Source organism: Centroberyx affinis, unplaced genomic scaffold, assembly GCF_046629955.1.
Source record: "Centroberyx affinis isolate AG114_WGS23_722 - 3 ecotype Tasmania unplaced genomic scaffold, CSIRO-AGI_Caff_v1 ptg000849l_1, whole genome shotgun sequence".
NCBI lineage: Eukaryota > Metazoa > Chordata > Actinopteri > Beryciformes > Berycidae > Centroberyx > Centroberyx affinis.
Genome location: NW_027279444.1, coordinates 118670 through 136220, shown reverse-complemented (window position 1 = coordinate 136220; position 17551 = coordinate 118670). Strand labels below are relative to the sequence as shown.

Sequence of the window (17551 nt, the reverse complement as noted above, 5' to 3'; positions counted from 1 at the left end):
CACCCAGAACCACCACAGGCTTCTGCAGCAGCAAGCTCACAGTGGCTTCAGCCCCTAAACAACATGCTTTCATTTCTGCTGTGATGAGTTTTATGCACTGTATGAATTAGCAAATCTGTGTGTGTGTGTGTGTGTGTGTGTGTGTGTGTGTGTGTGTGTGTCAAGGTTATCGTTAACGAAAACTAATGAAATAACGAAAACTAGGTGTGAAAAAACATTTTCGTTAACTGGAATAAAAATAAAAACGAGGCTTTACAAAAAAACGATAACTAACTGAAACTGTATTGTGTGTTTACAAAACTAACTAAAATAAACTAAAATTATAGAGAAAATGTCTTTAGCTTTTCGTCTTTGTCAGTTTATTTCATACATAAGCCTAGTATTTTGAATTTTTGAATCTCGCTCCTGACAAATAGCCCATATTACAAAAAAGACTAAAACTAACACTGAAACTAATAAAAACTAAACTAAAACTAAGCATTTTCAAAAATAAAAACTAAACTAAACTAGCAAACCCGCTTTAAAAACTAATTAAAACTAAAATGCAAAACTATAATGACCACAGTGTGTGTGTGTGTGTGTGTGTGTGTGTGTGTGTGTGTGTGTGTGTGAGCACTCCCTGTCCCTCCTCAATGAGGTCAGTCCAGTGCAAATTGCATACAGTACCTGCTAATCAAAAGAGTTAACTTTAAAATGTTTTATTGGGCAACTTTCCCTCTGTCATCAGTACACTGTGAACGCCAGGATGTTCTACATTTTTGACTGGGTAAATATTGGCAGAGTACCAACCCCAAGTTACAGTAAAACTACCCACAATGCTGTATGACATAATGTGATGGTAAAATAAACCAAGAAACCAACATGCCACTAGACACAGATCAGCCCTTTGACTTCAGTATGGTTTGAATGGAGTATTTTTAAATTAGCATGTAGCCTGACACTGCTGACATGCTGTTCATTATAATAGACAGCAACCAAAATAATTATATGTTGTCAGTCATCAATCATTGCTCCACTTGCTCCTAGAAACACTATATAAGCAGGTTTGGAGGTTTTGGTGGCAAATGACATTACTGCAGATGCGGGGATTTTGCCGATGTGAATTGTCGGGAATTTTCTTGGATTTTTTATATTTTATTGGCATTTTTACGCCTCTGGGTTCATGTATGGCGGGGATTGTGTGTGTGCTGAGCAGTTCAGACACACCAAACACTAATCCCCTCTCTAAGCATGGTGAGCAGTCCCTATTACGCATCACTTCCTCTCAGGCCCTGCCCCCCCACCACTGCCACACACACACACACCCAGCGTCTTAAGAAAAGACAGTTACAGTCAAGTGTCCTGCAAAGCCTGCCACCAGCATACATCATGTGAGTCAATACAGGGAATATCTGGTCAATAAGGGCCATTTGGCAAGGCAGTAGGGTTTAGAACAGGGGCAGAGGCAGGCTAGAGGTTAGAGGAGTGGGTTTGTGACCGGGAGGTTGCTGGTTTGAATCCCTACGGGAAAGAGAATGAGAAATACTCTCCTATCTTCTGACAGCTACCGTCGAAATGCATCCCACAGCTGGATAAATACAAGTAAAGATACATGAACTACATGGTATATACTTTCAGTTCAGGAAGTGGATTTCCCTCATAAATCTATAATCTTTTGCCTGTAAAAAGGTTTTCATATCCAATCTATAAAGAAACTACTGAGAATCAAAACTCTTACATGTTGTATAGTACTGTATTGTTATCACCTTGTACAGTTCAAGTGCCATTTCTGATTAGATTTACTGCTCTAAACTATCAATATATAATCAATAAAAAAACTAAGAATGAAGACTCTGTCATTATGTGAATATCATCTTCAAATTACATTTTTGAGAGATTTAAATGTGAACTGACTCCATCCATGGTAATTTGTGCATGAGGTGATTTGTGAACATCCAACAGCCTTTCCTCTATGCCACAATATGATCATCCAACCTTTGCGTCATGGTTACATGATGACAGCTAAAATGATAAATTAAATTAATTATATGATAGTACCAGTTATTTTGCGGGATATTAACTTTTAATCTTGTTGACTTAGGAAACAAGTTATTTTATTGCACTTTTGGCATCTTGCATCGGCATCTTGACTATTTTCAGTTACAGTGTGCATTCTGAATTAAATTAAATTTACATTTACATGGCCTTATTCCAGTGCATTAACCTGTATTAACCTATGGAAAAGTATTTTAAGTACACAATATCACTGTGTCGGTACTTGATAAAATGCTCCCAAATTCATCCTCTACTTACAACGGAGTAATAAACTGGAATAATGCCATAGTAAAGGGTTACCAATGCTTAAAAATTGACAATATACCAGTGTTACACAGCTATTGAAGGTGTTCTGTGTATTATTTTAACATCAATAAATCTTTACCACCTTAACCCTGTAAACTGAAATTGTGAGATACAATTATACACGTTTAATTGTGCATCTCTAAATGCCGTGTAATGGAGATTTAGCCTATTTGATAAATAATAATCCAGAGGAAGGATGATTTCGCTAAAAGCCTCGTGGTGTTGTGACGGTTTCTGTTGCTGCTGCAGAGGCTTAAAGGATGCAGGTCACTGGGATAGAGACCGACCAATCCCCTGCTCTATACACACACACACAACATACACACACACACACAAACGAAAACACACACACTGGGGTGCATCAAAAGCCGCAGCTGTCAGCTCGCCCAGTAGGTCAGCCCCTAGTACCAGTATGGGGGCAAAGCCAGGCGAGACCCATTTCTGCTCTGCCAACATCCACTCATACCCCAAACCCCCTCAAAACACACACACACACACACACACACACACACACACACACACATACATATACACACACACACACACACACACACACACACACACCATAGAAACACACACACAGTCAGCTCTAAGCCAGAAAACATACTAGGAGGGAACACACACATCCGCTCATAAATATCCATCTAAACTACATATTTTTGGGTCACTGGTGCACCAACTAAACACTGTATTTTTAACGTCATTCCCCATGAAACTCATTCTTAAAAACAAGACACTGCATCCCAAATCCCAAAAGAATCAGTGATGCAGCAGCTGGGAACCACAGCTCAGTTGGTGACCGTTTCCATGTCTCTAGGCAGCCAGTAAGCACAACTGTTTAATTTATAATCACCATGGAGCAACATACTGTTTATGATAAGAAAGCTCCGAATCGCTCTTTGATTCCCACTGGAGCTACTAATGTAAAAGCTGTATTGTCCCTTGGTATTGTAAAGCACTTTGGATAAAAGCCTTCATCAAATGGCTTATGGTGTTAATGTGATTTGCTATTGATTCCTGTACTTTTTGGTTCACCTGCCAAAGGCTGCTAAGCTGAAAAAATTTACCTGCCAAGAATTGTAAACAGCCAAAATATTTATTACACATTTTTCAAAGAAATGTCACCCTACCTGTTTTCAATGCTATTTATAGTATTGAATCAGCTACTGTGCATTCATTTAAAACTTGTCTGATGAATTTGAATGAAATGTCATGTTAAATTTTATGTTCTGTCATGCTATGTCACAGGTGGAAAGCAAGGTCTCACTTGGAAACAGAAACCGGGATGATCTTGCCACTGAATGCATCTATCCTATGTGTGGAATGGAGAAATCCAAGGGCGTGTTCATGAGACTGAGATGAATTTATTGGGCTGGTCCATGAGCCAAACAGGATAAATTTCACAAATGGGGATCATCTGTGGGGGGGTACAATGTGTAACAGGGTGTGGCTGAAGGATGGGTAACGATAAACAATGAGCAAATGGTGAAACTGGACGGGGGGTGAGGCTGAGAGAGTGAAATACCAAAGTGTATATTTTACTGAATTCAAACTTAAATGTGAAACTGCAACTCTACTAAACTACTAAACTGAACTCCCTGTTTAGCAGACACTTTGGATTTCACTCTTAAGTTTTGAGTTTTGATTATAGCCTGACTAGCACATCATATCCTTTGTCTGTTGCGAAGATCAATAGTTGGTTGGTTGGGTGAAATCAAATGTAGCCAAGCCTTCAGGCTGATAAGACGGGTGTATTTTTACCTAAAGATTTGCCTAGAGCAGCTTTAACAGGAGTATGCATGTGAAGCAGGGCGGGGTGCTGAAAAAGGCATGGTGCTCCGCAGACCTTCCCAGGATAAATAACATTTATATACTAGCAGTTATTAAAGAAGGGGAGAGTATTACTCATTTAGTTTCCTAAGATAGATTTTCTGAGCCAGTCTGAGGTCCGATCACAAGCCCACATCTCCACCGCCCCAGGCTATCACCACCCTCACTTGGCCAGATTATTTAGCCACAGGAGCACACACAACAGTGAGACCATTTGTTGCTGATGGCACTACTTCACAGACATTGATGTAATTGTCAATTACACAGCAGCAGCCTCCTCCTCAGTCTCCGGGGCACTCGAAACTGCCTGGCCGCATTCTACACCAGTAAGCAAAGTCAGTGAGCTTCATTTGTTGATGCTGTAGACTCTGAGAGGCGTCACTTTCTATATTGGGTGACGACTGGTGAAACGACAAATAGGCTAGTACTTGCTGACCATTATTTGTTTTAATTTGCTGCAGGTAGGGTGGGGTTATATAGGACAATACAATGAGTGCCAGAAATCTAAGATAATCATGAGAAAAGATTGTAAAGTCAGTTTAGTATAGGATACTTTCCTGTTATTGACAGCATACTTGACACTGTGTGAATTGCTCCAGTACAGTAAACGCCACCCATTTGGCTCTCCATGTGGGTTAAACCAAATCACATGCAAATACTAATAAACCCAGGTTTGAATGTGCAGATAATTGATCCAAATATGAAGTCAATGTTGGCCTGTTCCTGTGCTGCATCACAAATGATTTCTGTGTTCACACTGTTAAACTCTTCCACAATATATGGTGGGCATGGAAGAGGACCAGGGATAGAAATACTCCACCAGAGTCAAAAACCTCAGAAAAATGTTTGTCTGACTAAAACTCCAATCTGCATCCAAGTGAGACTCAGGGTCGAGAACGTATTCAAGTGTTTCCTGGCAACAAGTTGTTCCTAAGTGATTAAAGCAACAAAGCTGAGGCAACCTCTCAGGCCCTGATGCCCATTCAAATTCTCCCCAAATTTCCATGTGTATCCCTGCCTTTAGACTCAATCCTTGATCTTTGTAGGATGAGAAACACAGGAGGCTCACCGGCTCAGGAATTACCTTAACAAAACAAAAAGAAAGTCCTTTTAATATGAAATAGGATATGTAACTTAAAGTACTACATTGAAATATATCTTCCACACACTTAGATCCAATTTAATTTGATCAAACCAAGCTTTCAGTCTACATGTCCTTCACAAGAGAATAAATGGCACCTTGCAAAAGCCTGGCTTAATAAATGGAAACTGGCATGGATCCAAGTATGCAAAAGATCTTTTTCACTGTGGAACTGGCTGGTAACTCCAGACTCTCAGCCGGATAAGAGGTAGACACTCTATTCATTGAAGTACGACATACAATAAGTTTACAAGGTAGGGTAAATCTTCAAGTGATCTCAGACAGGAATTACAAAGACGCTATCTTTGGTTTGTTTTGCCTAGACAATAACATAACGATGCCCTCCGCAATGCACGAAATGTTCCATAAGTTTACTTCATCTTTTTTCATATTCTTGCCTTTACTTTCAACATGTTTGGACCCTGAATCGTCTTACCATCTCTGCACCCAAGCTCTGTAGGACAGAGTTAGGCTACATGGTGATAAACACAAAACAACACAATGGAAAGCTCTAGATCGAGGAAGAGGAGAGTTTTCCTGAGATTTGGAGCCAAGACGACACAATGGAAAGAGGAAGATGAGAGGTTTACTGACGTTTGGACCCAAGACAACACAATGGAAAGAGGAAGAGGAGACTTCAACTGATGTTTGGCCCCAACATGACACACTAGAAGGTGGAAGATGAGAGTTTTAGTGACATTTGGACCCAAAACGATACACTACAAAGAGGACAAGAAGGGTTTTATTGACAATTGGACCCAATGCAACATACTAGGAGGAAGATCAGAGTTTCAGTGATGTTTGGCCCCAACATGACGCACTAGAAAAAGGACGAGAAGGGTTTCACTGACATCTGAACCCAAGACAACAAAACAGAAAGATGACAAGAAGAGTTTTCTTGACATTTGGACCCAAGATAACAAACTAGGTGGAAGATGAGAGTTTTAGTGACATTTGGGCCCAAAACGATATACTACAAATAGGACGAGAAGAATTTTACTGACATTTGTACCCAAGACAACACAATGGAAGCTGAAAGAGGAGAGTTTTACTGATGTTTGGACCCAACATGACACAGCGTGACACTCTAGAAAGAGGACGAGAAGGGTTTTTATTAACATTTGGACCCAAGATGACACACGAGAAGGGGGAAGATGAGAGTTTTACTGACATTTGGGTCCAAGACAACACAACGGAAAGAGGACAAGAAGGGTTTTATTGACAATTGGACCCAATGCAACATACTAGGAGGAAGATCAGAATTTCAGTGATGTTTGGCCCCAACATGACGCACTAGAAAAAGGACGAGAAGGGTTTCACTGACATTTGAACCCAAGACAACAAAACAGAAAGAGGACAAGAAGAGTTTTCTTGACATTTGGACCCAAGATAACAAACTAGGAGGAAGAGGCGAGGTTTACTGACATTTGGGCCCAACCTGACACATTAGAAACGTTTGACCCCAACATGACACAACAGAAAGATAGAGGAGAGTTTTATTGATGTTTGGACCCAAGACAACACAATGGAAGGGGGGAGATGACAATGTTTGGCCCCAACATGACACACTAGAAAAAGGACGAGAAGGGTTTCGCTCACATTTGGACCCAAGACTACACAATGGAAGGAGGAAGAGGAGAGCTTAACAAAAGTTTGGACCCAAGATGACACAACAGAAAGAGGACAAGAAGAGTTTTATTGATATTTGGACCCAAGATGACGCACTAGAAAGAGGAAGATGAGAGTTTTACTGACATTTGGACCCAAGGCGACATAGCAGAAGGAGAAAGAGGAGAGTTTTACTGACATTTGGCCCCTATATGACACACTAAAAGGTGGAAGACGAGAGTTTTACTGACATTCGGAGCCAAAGATGACACACTAGAAGGAGGAAGACTGGAGTTTTACTGACATTTGGAGGCCACAGGGCTTGGGGCCCCATCAAGGTGATTCTTTCCAGATGTAGGGGTCAGCTGACCTTCGTCTATAGTTGGTTAAGAGCGTGTCGTGACGAACAGGACGTGCTGCACAGTGGAGCTGATCTACGTGACCTGTTTGGATGTTGCTGTCAGCAAGATGGTTCAGAGGCAAGCTCCACATCTGCTTTGGAATTTGTACTCTTTCTGTGAAGCGATTGCTAACATCTCTGTTTTGAAAGTGGCACGTGAACCATAGGTTTGCAGTTGAGTGCTTGAGGCTCAGTTTTCCCATTCATTTTGCCCTTTTTACTTGCCATCAAGTTTTAAAGTTTTATAGTTTTGGTGTAAGGTCGACTTACCATGAGCTGTCAGATTGTGAAACAACAAAAAGCCATCAGTCAATCTGATTTCAACTTCATGTTTTATTCCTGAGTTTCTTGTGAAATACTACACTACCCACAAGCTTTAGAGAGTTCCCAGTCGCAGTCGGAGATGTCGCTGTTACCATAGAAACGTTACCCACTCCAAAGTTGGGTGTGGCTAGTAGGCAGACCAGAGCGAAGTGACATCGGCTAAAATTCTGCAACTGTCATCCTTTTTACACTCTCATTGTCCTAACCACTAGGGAATCAAACTATTCCTCATTTTTCTGGGACTCCATGGAACCCTTTCAAGGACCCCAGGAGGTTCCGGGACCCCATTTTGGGCACTAATGACTTACAGGACAACCACAGAAGAAGATGCCCCCAGTCTTCACCATGTTTTCCCTTGACCAAGCAGTTCCCATCAACCCCCCCCCCCCCCACCCTTTCATTTTCATTTAGGCCTATCTGTTTCTGTTGACATTTTCCATCCACATTCCTGCCTATGTAGGCCAAACCAACAATGTCCCTGCTTCCACTGGGAGATAATGGGAGCTTTTGTCGTCCATTAGAGGGAATGCATAGGGTGGACACTTGATGAATAAATTACACTGATGACCGCTGTGTTTTCTCTGCCCTTCAAGTCATAAATCACAAAAAATGACCCAACCCTTTGCCTCAAGAGAGTTGAAATAAGCATTAAGGTTTAGTTGAACCTCTTATGGCAAAGAACTATAGTAATCTTGAGAAGGAAACTATCCAAATATCAAAAGTCCCTATAGGAATATTATAGGGATACCATAATAGATGCAAAAAAATACCATAAAGTTCAATGGAGTCATGATAAACTCATTGCTGTCCCTATACAAATATTGTTGGGGTATTATAGGGATACCATAGGAGAGTTAAAAAAAAAAAAAAACACCATTAACTACCATTGGTCACTATAACTAGCCTAACTTTTCAGTATCATAAACACACTATAGGCTACATAAGAATATTATAGTGACACCATAGAAGATGAAGAATATCATTACATCCCATAGGATCACTATAAACTCACTACTGGTTGCCATAGACACACTATAAGTTCCTATAGGAATATTATAGGGGATGAAAATATCATAAAATATGATAAAGTCACTATAAAGTCACCATTGAGTATCATAAACAGACTAGAGGATTATTATGGGAATATTATAGTGATACCATAGTAGATACAAAAACACCATCAAGTATAATAAGGTTAATTGGGTTCACTATAGAGTATCATAGACACACAATACGTCCCTATATGAATATTAAAGGAGTATTATAGGAATATGGCAGTGATTTCTCGTTGCTGTGAATGCAGCCAGTGGATTTTGCGCAGTGTGATCCAGCCTAATCTAGGCTTGGCTCCTAAATGCACAGCAACGTCTCCAAAACAAATCAATAATAATAACAGCAAAATTACGATAATATTGATAACCTTACCTCCCGTGCAATCTGATTGAGGGCATCGTCCTCGGCCGTCAGCTTCTCTCTGTTAGGAATCCTCTTTCTCCCAGTGACCTGAGTTCCCATATTTTATTTTATATTTTTTTGGCCTGTTTTATCCAAAGATGCCTCTGTTAGCTGCCTGCATACGTGTCCAAACCATAGGGATTCAACATTCAAAAGGAAGGCGGTGGGGGAAAAAATCAAAATATTGGCGTTTAGGATGGAAAAAGGCGATAAAATGCAGCTATTTCAGATGCTAAATATCTGCTACAGTGGATCCAGTGAGCCTCCCAGCCGAGCTGCCGTTCACTCCCATGTTTACCGACCGTTCAGACTCAAAACCGAACAGAAAAATCAAAATATTGTTGCTGCTACTGATGCCTGTTGCTGCCGTACACATCCATAGGTGATAAAAAACGGTTATCCGTGCGTCGGGAAACGGTTCGTCAGCTCGTTAATCCGCCATTGTCAACCAGAAACATTATAAGCTTCTGTTTAGGACGGCGAAACGCGAAAAATATCGAGTCCTCCGGCCGGGAGTGACGGTTTGTTTTGTCGTGTGAGAGCCGCAGGTTTGAGCCCCGGACCATAAACGCATCGCACGGGGGAAAAAAAAAAAACACAGTCCCGCAATGTCAAAAGCAGAGGGAGGAAACTTTTATTGCAGCGCGATCCCGGATGGCGGCGATGATGGTGATGATACACAGCTCGAGTCAAGCTGCATAGAGTTAGACAGAGCGGTGACGGAAGTTAGGCGGGTTGGCCTTCAAAATAAAAGCGTTCGCAATACTACTGCGAATAATAATTTAAAAAAAAACATAATAATCATAATAATGATAGTAATAATTAATTAGAACACAATATAACACCAATTGTAACACCGATGGTAGTAGTTTTAATAATAAATATGAGCTATAAGTTACGAGTTAATTTAATATAATGTAAATAAAATGCCTTGATGCTACAACTCAAATTTTATCATACTTATCATTCATGCATTTCTATTTCAATATGATCTTAACGTACTGGAATTGTCTGTTCCGGTATTTTTAATATCCCCCTATAGTCTTATTTATATTTTATTATAGACCCAATTTATCATTATTAAATCATACACATCTTAAATCCTATCTTATGAATCTATGCTGTGAAATTTATTTTAAAAAACTGTATTCAAAATTTGAAATGAAAAAGATTTGTTTTTGTTAAATGTGTTCTTTATTTTCACTTAGGTTGCAGCAGATGTTCGTCAAATAGGGCATTTATTTTGAAAGATATCACCGGAAGTGTTGTTTTTATTCTGTCTGTCTTGACACCGGTGGGTTTCGGGGTCGGGCCTCCTGCTGCAGAATCCACAGGACTGTATCCATGGAAAACCAACACATCATCCAGCTACCAGCCACAATAAAAAAAACTGGACTTCCTTTCACAGATTTCAAAATAAAAATCCCATTAACGAATATAGGTTGCAACATTTTTGGAGTAATACATTGCAAGGTGAAAATTAAGAATATATTTGAGAAGAAATATTACATCAAAATGCAATTGGCGTATTTATTTATTTTTATTCAAAATGTCTGCTACCTGAAAAAAGTCTATTTTAATTAGTGGTATGTTGTTCCTTTGGGCCAATAATGTAGTATTAAATAAAAAGTTGGTTAAACTCAAACTCTTTTCAAAAAAACATTAATTTATAATTTTCCCCCATAAAATACCCTGTCTTCATAAAATTAACATCAGTTTCATGCTACTTACTCTCATTGATGTCATAAAGATTTATATCAGTGGTTAAAATCTATTCTGGAAATAAAAAACAGGGTGTTCTGAGTTTGAGTGGGTTTATCCCTGCTTACGGTTAAAGATTTCTGCTTTTATTTTGAAGGCGGAATCTACCAGCTTCCGGTCTTGTTCTGGTAGACTGTGGCTGACTTGACGCATCTCAGCATCACAGTGCAGCTTCAGTACTGTCGGTATTTCCAAGGGTGTGGAGAGCAAGGTCACATATCCGTTTAACTGAAACTGACTCTTATGGAAAAGAACTACAGCTATCCTAAAATAATTTTTAGAAAAATACTATAGAAATGCGACAGAAAAACGATACAATATATATATAATATCCTATAGGAATATTATAGGAATACTATAGTGATAACATAGGAAATAAACGATACCATGAAGTATGATCAGCTCACTATAAACTCACTATAAGCCCCTATAGGAGTATTATAGGAATATTATAGTGATTTTATGTTAGGGGAGATTATACTGAACTGATATTTACATTCAAAGCCAGGCTGTACCTTATGGGGAAAAAACAGTAATAAACATGAAAAAAGTCAAACTGAGAGATCCATAATTTTGGATTTTATTAATTTTGTCATGAAATAAAATGTCTCATTTGATGGTTTATGGTTATTTCATTTATGGTTATTTTCTGTGTGTGCGTGTTATGTTTAAGAATTTGGGAATACATTTCAAGCATGCCAGTTATATTTACCATTTTGGTCCACAGGTTTATATGCACACGCTTCCACATTAGCAGTAATGTGGAAGCGTGTGTGTTTAGTGTGTTTAATCTTTGAGTAGAACCTCAAAAGATGAGGTGATCAAAGCAAGACATTTGACTTGAGCCTTGTGTCGTCACGCAGCTCTCTGACTCCCTCTAGTGTTGCTATGGTAACGGTAACGGCAGCACGGGGGGCTCAGTGGCTCACAGCAAGAAGGTCGTGGGTTCGAGTCTCCTCTCTGTGTGGAGTTTGCATGTTCTCCCCATGTTTGCGTGGGTTTCCTCCGGGTGCTCCAGTTTCCCCCCACAGTCCAAAGATGTATATGATGTAGTATATAGCAGTGGTTCTCAACGTGGGGTCCGGGGACCACCAGGGGGTCTTTGAAGGAGTTCCAGGGGGTCCCCAGCAAATTGATGAAGCGTTAAACTTCACCAGTATTTAATTTACAAGAAGTTAACACAATTAGAGAATGTAGAAGAATGACTGTTTTGAGCATAGTGCAATACAGATAGTCCTGGGATTCTGGACAAAATCATATCTGACAATAAAAATATTCTCAGATTTGGGTCCAAGAGACAACATCTCATCAAATGGGGGTCTGTGGCCCCAAAGCAAACTAAATTAGGGGTCCTTGATATGAAAAAGGTTGAGAATCACTGATGTATAGTATGTATATGATGTAGCCTATATGAAGTATGTCACCTACATGACATAGTATAGGATGTATACTATGATGTGTATATATATGATGTAGTATGACATGTACTGTATATCAATCTATCTATCAACCTTTACTTAGTTCTCGGAAGACACACTGAGGGTTGAGACCCTCTTTTCCAGTGGTGCCGAGATTACAAGTAGAGAAAATCACAAATAACAGGAAAGAGGAAATGAATGAATAAATGAATAAATAAACAACAACAAAAAAAGACCATTCAAAAAGAGAATCACACAGATCAGTCCATCCTCACAGGTACATCATTTAAAACAGGTGCAATTAAGCTTAACCAGAGTTGATATCTTTGACTGAAAATGTCCCAGGGGAACAAGGGAATCATATTTCAACAAACCCTGTAAAATATTCCAAGTATGCGGAGCACAAAACTTATAAAATATGATGCTAAAGCCCTTTGAGACATGCTTGTGATAAAGGGCTATAAACTAGACTAGACTAGTAACATGAGACTGTGTTAATGCTTATTTTCGTTAATGCATTTCCACTCTAACACTCAAATAATTCATCAGTCTGGTTTCAGTGGAGAGTTTTAGTGTCCCATGATGCTCTGTAATGCTGCTTCAGAGGCTTTTCCACCCTGAGGAGAAGAAAACTCTGAGGGGGAAAAACTCAATACTTGGAATACTTGAAGTTTAAAATTATAGAATATCAGCACAAAATATCGGCCAAACCCCTAACATGATCTATTGCATCTGATGGAAAAATCCCTTCCAGCATGTTGACCCTCATGTGGGAGGGAGGGCAGGAAGCAACAGGGCTTATGGGAAATGTAGTCTTAATGTGGAGAAACACTAGAACTACTGTGCCATTGCTTATTATGTGTATGTGTTATACTTGTTCAGGAGTTTAATGGAAAATCAATAAATACAGTACTGTGCAAAAGTCTTAGGCACCCTAGATTGTTTATATAAATTTCTTAGAAGTCTTAGATGTTTATTTGTTTTCTGCATTAGTGTGTCAGTAGACTGCTGTTTATTGTACATTTTTGATATTCAGAAACTTTTCATTTCATTAGTTTTGAAAGCATCTTCGCTTTATGGATTTCTTTGACATATGCCTAAGACTTTTGCACAGTACTGTATATTGTATAAAATAATAATAATCAGCAAATGCAACCCTCTGTCTGTATTTGCTCCAGTAGAAACTGCTCAGTGCTCACATGGTCAAACATCAGATGTCAGTAGATGGCAGCAGAAGTCTGAATACTGCAGTTTATTGATCAGAGAGCAACACTGATACAGAGCAACAGGCTACAGTTCAGTCTCATCACACATCATTACACCCAGTACAGTATTTTCTCCAGCATCATCCATAATAATCAAAGAGACTAAACATTTTTCATCAGTTACTTGAATAAAACTTCTTCTAATATTATTTCCAAAGATGCTATAGCTTTTATGATAATTATCTATATCCATATACATTTGTAAACTGCGAGCATCTGTGAATCAATACCTACTGTATCTCTTTAGCAAGTAGAAACTCATAAAGAAACTATATCACATTTCTATTTATAACATTTATTACCTTTTTGTTAATTTCCTTTGGTGCATTTTTCTCTTTGGTAACATCTCTATTCGTTCATCTTATTGTATTTTATCCAAAAATGCAAAGATAATGAGCCAAAATGATCGTACTCATAACCAATTTATAGGAATTCAGTTTTTCAGAGACCACAGATGTAGAAATTATGTTCTTATCGCATTATAATCCTAGTTTTTAAGTGTAATGTTCCATCAGATACAGATGGAGCCACTGCAGAAGTCCCACCGCCGCACCAAGAGGAATTATTTAGATCAGATCATTTAGATATTTAGAAAAATCAAGTTTTGCTCTCTTCTCAGCTCTCTGCTCACCAGCTGGCTGAGAGAAATTAGATATAATTTTACAATATAACAGGGTTATTAAACCTTTCATAGAATTGTTTTTTGTTGGTTTTAATTTCAGTTTCAGTTTAGTTTTCATTAGTTTTCAGTGTTACATTAGTTTCAGTTCTAGTTATAGTATTTTTGGTATGGGTGGTATTTTTAAAAAATGATAATGATAAATGTTCATAACAGGTATTTTGTATGTGTCTGTATGATTGTGAAACACATTAAAATTTAAACACATTCAAATTTATTTTGATTAATTTTCCATACATCCTCAACTAACTTAAAGTTGGGACCACATCAAAATTCTCCACCCAAAATATTTTTTTTTTTTATCATGAACATAAACAAAAAGACCAAAACTAAAAACATAGCCTATCACGTATGTTTTTTTATTGATTTTATTTCTGTTAGTTTTACAAGTAGATAAGGTAGTTTTAGTTCAGATTTAGTTTTTTTTGTTAATTTCAGTGTTTTTTGACCTAGTTTTAGTTTATTATAACATAACTGATGCAGGATATAAACAAATGATGGGGAACTTCCACAATGGCCGCCACTGTAAGTCGAACAAAGTTTCCACTGACAAAGTGTGTCCCACATCTCACTGAACCGCTGTCTCTGCCTTCACTTTAACACTTGAACCTTTGGGCAAAATGAAACACAGAGGGCTTCTGTTAAGTCTAGTCTAGCAGATCAAGTTCCTGGAAGTGGAGAAAGTTCTGGAAAACGGTCTAGACACTCGACAAGGAACTAGGGAAAAAGTCCAAAAAAGACGCCATTTGGACCAGGACACCATTAAAGAGAAGGGTGAAAAACATGATTCACTGTTCAGAGGAGCGGCAGAAGAGTTAAGACCGTCCAGCTGGACAGGAGAAACTGCAAAAACTGACTTAAGGCCGGTGTTTTTTAATGCATTGCTCACCATCAACAAATCCTATGAAAATAAGAAAATCAGCACTGATTTTGTTTTGCCAACAAATCTTGTCCATGTAGCCGGTGCCCAATGCAGCCATGTCCCAGCAGCCATAGAACTCCATTGTATTAAAAAAATGATTAAAAACCCGTCACAGAGCCATGCTGCTGCTCTGCAACATATTTCATCATCACGATGCACCGGGCCGGACCACTTTTTCCTCAAACAACTTAATAATCCGGCTGTAAACACTTTGCCATCTCAGGCAAGTAGCTCTGTAGCACCGAAAATAGTCCCCGGCGTAATGAAGAATTTGTTCCCATTTGAATTTGATTTGGTAATAACTACAACAGCCTGACTTTTCATGGGGACAGTTAGCGATTTTTAAAATGTAAACTATGTCTTTGTGAGCTGTATTTCAAGGTTTTTAGCTTACAGTTGGAAGACGCATGTACGCTTATGCTTTGTTGATTTCATGCAGCCCCATATTCTATCTCGCAGGCTTTCTGAAATATCTGGCATTGATTTTGGCACTATATGTTGGCTGGTCAACTTCCTGACAATGATGTCACAGAGAACCCATGTTAATGACTTTGTCTGAGGCCCCGATGTGTTCTACAGGATCACCCCAGGGGTGCGTTTTGTCGCCTTTGTTATTTGTGCTCTACACCAATGACTGCCAGAGTATGTTTGAGTCAAGGTTCATAACCAAGTTTGCTGATGATTCAGTGATTGTCAGCCTCCTGCAGGACCGTGAGGTGGGCCATGGTCTTGGACAATTTTATGAAATGGTGTGATGACTCATACTTGCAACTCAATGTCTCTAAGACAAAAGAGATGCTCATCGACTCTCGCAGAAACCCTCCTGTCATGGTACAGACTTTTATCAATGGCATAGCTGCGGAGACAGTAAGCCAGTAGAGGTACTTGGGCACCATCCTGGATGACAAAATTACTTTTGATGCCAATACTGACTCCATCTGCAAAAAGGCCAATCAGAGACTGTTTTTCTTGAGAAAGCTGACGGGTTTTAACGTTGACAGATCACTCTTGAAAATGTTTTCTTCATCTTTTATTGAATCAATTTTAACTTTTGCAATGGTCTGCTGGTTTGGCAACCTCAGCATGGTTAACAAAAATAGACTGGGAGAGATTGTTAAACTCTGCCAAAAGACCATTGGCACTAACTTGAATGATCTTGGCCATGTTTATCAACTTAGAGCCGCTCAGAGGGCAAAGGCCATTCTGGCCCTCATCACCCTCTTCATGCAGAGTTTCCACTCCTGCCATCAGGGAGGAGGGACACTTTCCCTAGAAGGGCCAAATCAAACAGATATTTGAGATCATTTGTTCCGTCAGCTGTTGGGTTTTTAAACAAGCTGTAGGCCTAGCTGCTATTGCACACACACTTTAACAAAGGACTGATGGACTCTTAGTGCTTTATATCTCATTGCAATTTTATTGTGATGACACCTACTGTATGTTATATGTATTTATGTCTTTTATTTATTATTTTATGTTGTATATTGGTTGTGTTGACTACTGTTTGCAAACCAAATTGCCCCTCGGGGACAATAAAGACTATTCAACTCCAACTCCAATGACTTCCAGGTTGACGGCTAAAAACGGTACGTGGGAAGTCAGAAAGTAACGGGGGTAGAGCAAATGCATTGTTGATTTTGTTATTTTCATAGGATTTGTTGACGGTAAGCAATGCATTAAAAAACACCAGCCTTATCCTTCAAGTTATTGTATCTTGTCTCCAGACTCATCAAGCTTATTTTAGGATTTGTTTTAGTGAAATCATCTCACTGCACTGGCAGATAATTTTACCGGTTTCAACAAATGTGACTTTTTTTTCCAGGAGAATGTAACTTGTTTCAGGTCATTTTCTTGGTAAAAGTGAAATTGTCTTGGAGAAAGTTTCTTGTTTCCAAAATTTTCTTCATTGTTTTATGATGATTTCTTGAAAGAAGAAGTCATATTGGCATGAATCAAGTGAAATTTACTGAAACCAGCAGATTATCTGCCAGTGCAGTGAGAGAATTTGACTAAAAATATCATGAAATAAGCTGATAGGTCTGGAAACAAGAGAAAATCACTGGATAATTTGTCATTTTTTGCAGTGAAAATTGCCAAAACTCGCACTTGATTTGCTGCTTTTTCACCATTTACTGTGAAAACCAACTGTCAAGTCAGCTAAATTTGAAGTACACTTACTTTTAGATGCTGTATGTACATATTTCCAGCTACATCACCATTCCAATTTGATATTAGCTGTGGAAAAAGTGGTGAAATAGCAGGTAAAAGGTTGTGAGTTTTAGCCATTTTTCTTTGATTTCTCTGTTCTCTACCCAGCAGCGAGTCAGGCTGCCTCTCTCTTGTTTCTCCGCTCTCCTCCCAGCAGACGAGGTTTCTGTCCGGTATGAATGGGCGGCTTGTGATGCAGA

The 17551-nt window shown here is 39.0% G+C and overlaps 1 protein-coding gene across 1 annotated transcript in view; it reads right to left on the bottom strand.

Annotated features, from left to right (window-relative positions):
• Positions 1-9704, bottom strand: part of LOC139645362 (leucine-rich repeat flightless-interacting protein 2-like) — a 55657-nt gene extending 45953 nt beyond the window's left edge. Inside the window, exon 1 of the mRNA XM_071521054.1 lies at positions 9069-9704. Coding sequence (XP_071377155.1) covers positions 9069-9158 — 90 coding nt within the window. The 5' untranslated portion in view covers positions 9159-9704. The remainder of the gene's footprint in view (positions 1-9068) is intronic.
• Positions 9705-17551: the final 7847 nt, after the last annotated feature.